The sequence below is a fragment of the Etheostoma spectabile genome, unplaced genomic scaffold, assembly GCF_008692095.1.
Source record: "Etheostoma spectabile isolate EspeVRDwgs_2016 unplaced genomic scaffold, UIUC_Espe_1.0 scaffold394, whole genome shotgun sequence".
Lineage (NCBI taxonomy): Eukaryota > Metazoa > Chordata > Actinopteri > Perciformes > Percidae > Etheostoma > Etheostoma spectabile.
In genome coordinates this window covers 81,680-86,392 of record NW_022605599.1, presented here as the reverse complement: position 1 = coordinate 86,392, position 4,713 = coordinate 81,680, and the positions used below count along the sequence as shown (strand labels likewise).

Genomic DNA, 4,713 nt, shown 5'->3' with positions numbered 1-4,713 from the left:
TTGTTATGAATTGATACTATACATAAAATTGAATTGAATTGAATACCAGCTGATCTGGGTAGGGGGGGGGCTGAACTTTAATGTAATATCTACATTGCCCATAATCGGCAACCATTCCTCCAATGTTCCAAAAGCACATTGTGTTTACTAATCTGATATCATTTAAAAAAACTAATTAGAAAAATAATGGAGAACCCTTTTGCAATTATGTAAGCACAAAGTCTAATAAGTCTAACAATGCAACTGATCTCAGCTGGTCTATAATGTCTATAATGTCTATAATGTCTATAACGTCTATAACGTCTATAATGTCTATAACGTCTATAATGTCTATAATGTCTATAACGTCTATAATGTCTCGTCTATAACGCTATACCATCTATAACGTCTATAATATCTATAACGTCTATAATTCTATAACGTCTAAAGGTCTATAACTTCTATAAGTCTATAACATCTATAACGTCTATAATATCTATAACGTCTATAATGTCTATAATGTCTATAATGTCTATAACGTCTATAATGTCTATAACGTCTATAACGTCTATAACATCTATAACGTCTATAATATCTATAACGTCTATAATGTCTATAACGTCTATAATGTCTATAACGTCTATAACGTCTATAACATCTATAACGTCTATAATATCTATAACGTCTATAATGTCTATAACGTCTATAATGTCTATATACGTCTATACGTCTATAACATCTATAACGTCTATAATATCTATAACGTCTATATGTCTATACCGTCTATAATGTCTATAACAAAGTCTATAACTTAGTCTATAACATACTATAACTCTATAATATCTATAACGTCTATAAGTCTATAACGTCTATAATGTCTATAACGTCTATAACGTCTATAACTTCTATAACGTCTATAATATCTATACGTCTATAATGTCTATAACGTCTATAATGTCTATAACGTCTATAATATCTAAACTCTATATGTCTATAATATCTATAACGTCTATAATATCAACTATAAGCTATTAACGTCTATAATGTCTATGTCTATAACGTCTATAATGTCTATAACATCTATACGTCTATAATATCTATACCGTCTATAACATCTATAACGTCTTATAACTCTATAACTTCTATAACATCTATAATGTCTATAACTATACTATAATGTCTATATGTCTTATAACATCTATAATGTCTATAATGTCTATAATAATCTTAACATCTAACGTCTAAAACTCATAGTCTATAACATCTTTGTCTATAACGTCTTAATGTCTATATATCTATAACATCTATACGTCTATAATGTTCATAAATCTATAACATCTATATGTCTATAAGAGTGCAATGGAAATTGCTGTCGACCCCAAACCTGACTCAAACGGAGTTTAGATTAGATTATACTTTATTCATCCCACAGCGGAAATTTCCTAATTACAGCAGCAGCATTTTCTATTTTTTATAATAAGAGCAAAGTGAGTGTGGTATTGTGTGTGTATGAAATATATGAATAGGAAATCCTGAAAATGTTCTATGTTTCAGAGAAGAAGCACAAATCAAGAAAGGAGCATACTGAGGGTAAGGACCGGAGTCCACTTAAACACAGTATTACTCACATTACAATCATGTGTTGTATTACACGGGGTTAAGTGTTAGATTTTAGTATTCAGCACTTATGTTAATTTGTGAGGGATGAATTTTAAAAAGCCACCAGTCGAGTCAAGTTTCCAACACGTGGATCCTACATTTTTTTCAAAATGCAACATGATAGTGTCTCTTTGTCTCTTTAGACCCCCTCAGCTCGGGAAAGCCCCCTTTCCCCTCCATTATTGACAAAATACCAGTTGATCTGGGTTGGGTGTGGGGGGGGCGCTGAACTTTAATGCAATATCTACATACCCATAATCGCAACCACGTTCCAAAAGCATATTGTGTTTACTACTCCGATATTATTTAAAAACTAATTAGAAAACAATGGAATTTGCAATATGTAAGCACATAGTGTAATCTGTTACAATGCAACTGATCTCAGCTGGTCTATAACATCTATAACGTCTAATGTCTATATGTCTATAACTCTATATCTCTATAAGTCTATAACGCTATATGTCTATATATCCATAACACTATAATGTCTATAACGTCTATAATGTCTATAACGTCTATAATGTCTATAACTCTATAAAAAAACGTCTATAACTCTATAATGTCTATAATGTCTATAACATCTAAATGTCTATAACGTCTATATGTCTATAACGTCTATAACGTCTATAATGTCTATAATATCTATAACTCTATCATGTCTATAACTCTATAATGTCTATAATGTCTATAATGTCTATAACGTCTATAACTGTCTATATTGTCTTAATGTCTATTATTCTATACGTCTATAATGTCTATAACTCTATAATGTCTATATGTCTATAACGTCTATAACTCTATTGTCTATTCTATAATGTCTATAATGTCTATAATGTCTATAACGTCTATAATGTCTATAATTCTAAGTCTATAAGTCTATAATGTCTATAACGTCTATACATCTATAATGTCATAAGTCTATATGTCTAATAACTCTATAATGTCTATAATGTCTATAACTCTATAACATAATGTCTATGTCTATATTCATAATGTCTATAATGTCTATAACGTCTATAATTCTATAATGTCTATAACCTATAACGTCTATACATCTATAAGTCATACACTATAACGTCTATAACATCTAATGTCTAAGTCTAAATGTCTATAATATCTATAACATCTATAACGTCTATAATGTCTATAACATCTATAACATCTATAATGTCTATAATGAAGTGCAATGGAAATTGCTGTGCGACCCCAAACCTGACTCAAACGGTAGTTTAGATTAGATTATACTTTATTCATCCCACAGCGGGAAAATTTCCTAATTACAGCAGCAGCATTTTCTATTTTTTATAATAAGAGCAAAGTGAGTGTGGTAGTGTGTGTGTATGAAATATATGAATATGAAATCCTGAAAATGTTCTATGTTTCAGAGAAGAAGCACAAATCAAGAAATGAGCATACTGAGGGTAAGGACCGGAGTCACATTAAACACAGTATTACTCAACATTACAATTCATGTGTGTATTACACGGGGTTTAAGTGTTAGATTTTGTATTCAGCACTATGTTAATTTGTGAGGGATGAATTTTAAAAAGCACCAAGTCGATCAAGTTTCCAACAGTGGATCCTACATTTTTTTCCAAAATGCAACATGATAGTGTCTCATTTGTCTCTTTAGACCCCCTCAGCTCGGGGAAAGCCCCCTTTCCACTCCATTATTGACAAAATACCAGTTGATCTGGGTTGGGTGTGGGGGGGGGGCGCTGAACTTTAATGCAATATCTACATTACCCATAATCAGCAACCACGTTCCAAAAGCATATTGTGTTTACTACTCCGATATTATTTTAAAAACTAATTAGAAAAACAATGGAATTTTGCAATTATGTAAGCACATAGTGTAATCTGTTACAATGCAACTGATCTCAGCTGGTCTATAACATCTATAACGTCTATAATGTCTATAATGTCTATAACGTCTATAATATCTAATTCTATAACGTTCTATAATGTCTATAATATCTATAACATCTATAATGTCTATAACGTCTATAATGTCTATAACGTCTATAAATGTCTATAACGTCTAAATAACGTCTATAAGTCTATATAATGTCTATAACAGCTATAATGTCTATAACGTCTATAAGTCTATAACGTCTATAACGCTATAATGTCTAATATCTATAACGTCTATAATGTCATACGTCATATGTCTATAATGTCTAAATCTATAACGTCTATAATGTCTATAATGTCTATAATGTCTATAACGCTATTACGTCTAAGCTATAAGTCTATAATGTCTATAATGCTATACGTCTATAACATCTATAATGTCTATGTCCTATAATGTCTATATATGTCTATATGTCTATAACGTCTATAATGTCTATAATGTCTATAACGTCTAAATGTCTAAATGTCTATACGTCTATAACATCTATAATGTCTATAATGTCTATAAGTTCTAAACGTCTATAATTCTATATTCTATAACGTCTATAACATCTATAATGTCCTATATCTATATGTCTATATGCTATAATGTCTAAAGTCATAATGTCTATAATGTCTATAACGTCTATAATGTCTATAAGTCTATACGTCTATAACATCTATAATTTCTATAATGTCTATAATGTCATACTTCTATACGTCTATAACGTCTATAACGTCTATAACGTCTATACGCCTATAACGCCTATAACGTCTTAACGTCTATAACTCTATAACGTCCTATAATGCTATAACGTCTATATACGTCTATACGCATCTAATAACCGTCATATGTCTATAACGTCTATAAGTCTATAATGTCTATAATGTCTATAAGTCTATACTGTCTATAATGTCTATAATGTCTATAACGTCTATAACTTGTCTAGAATGTCTATAATGTCTATAACGTCTATTAATGTCTATAAACATCTATAACAATCTATAACGTCTATACGTCTATAATTCTATACACGTCTATAACATCTATAACTATACTATAACGTGCTATAACTCTATAATAACTCTATAACGTCTATAACGTCTATAACTGTCTATAATCAAAGTCTATAACGTCTATAAGTCTATAACTCTATAAGCTCTAAACGTCTATACTGTCTG

The 4,713-nt window shown here is 30.1% G+C and overlaps 1 protein-coding gene across 2 annotated transcripts in view; it reads left to right on the top strand.

Moving 5' to 3' along the window:
* LOC116686573 (butyrophilin subfamily 2 member A2) overlaps positions 1-4,713 on the top strand; it is a 17,117-nt gene that overhangs the window by 2,509 nt on the left and 9,895 nt on the right. The window contains exons 6-7 of one of the 2 annotated variants that reach the window (XM_032511598.1): positions 1,534-1,569; positions 3,024-3,059. In XM_032511598.1, the coding sequence (XP_032367489.1) occupies positions 1,534-1,569; positions 3,024-3,059 (72 nt within the window). The remainder of the gene's footprint in view (positions 1-1,533; positions 1,570-3,023; positions 3,060-4,713) is intronic. The other variant, XM_032511599.1, reaches the window with a different exon arrangement.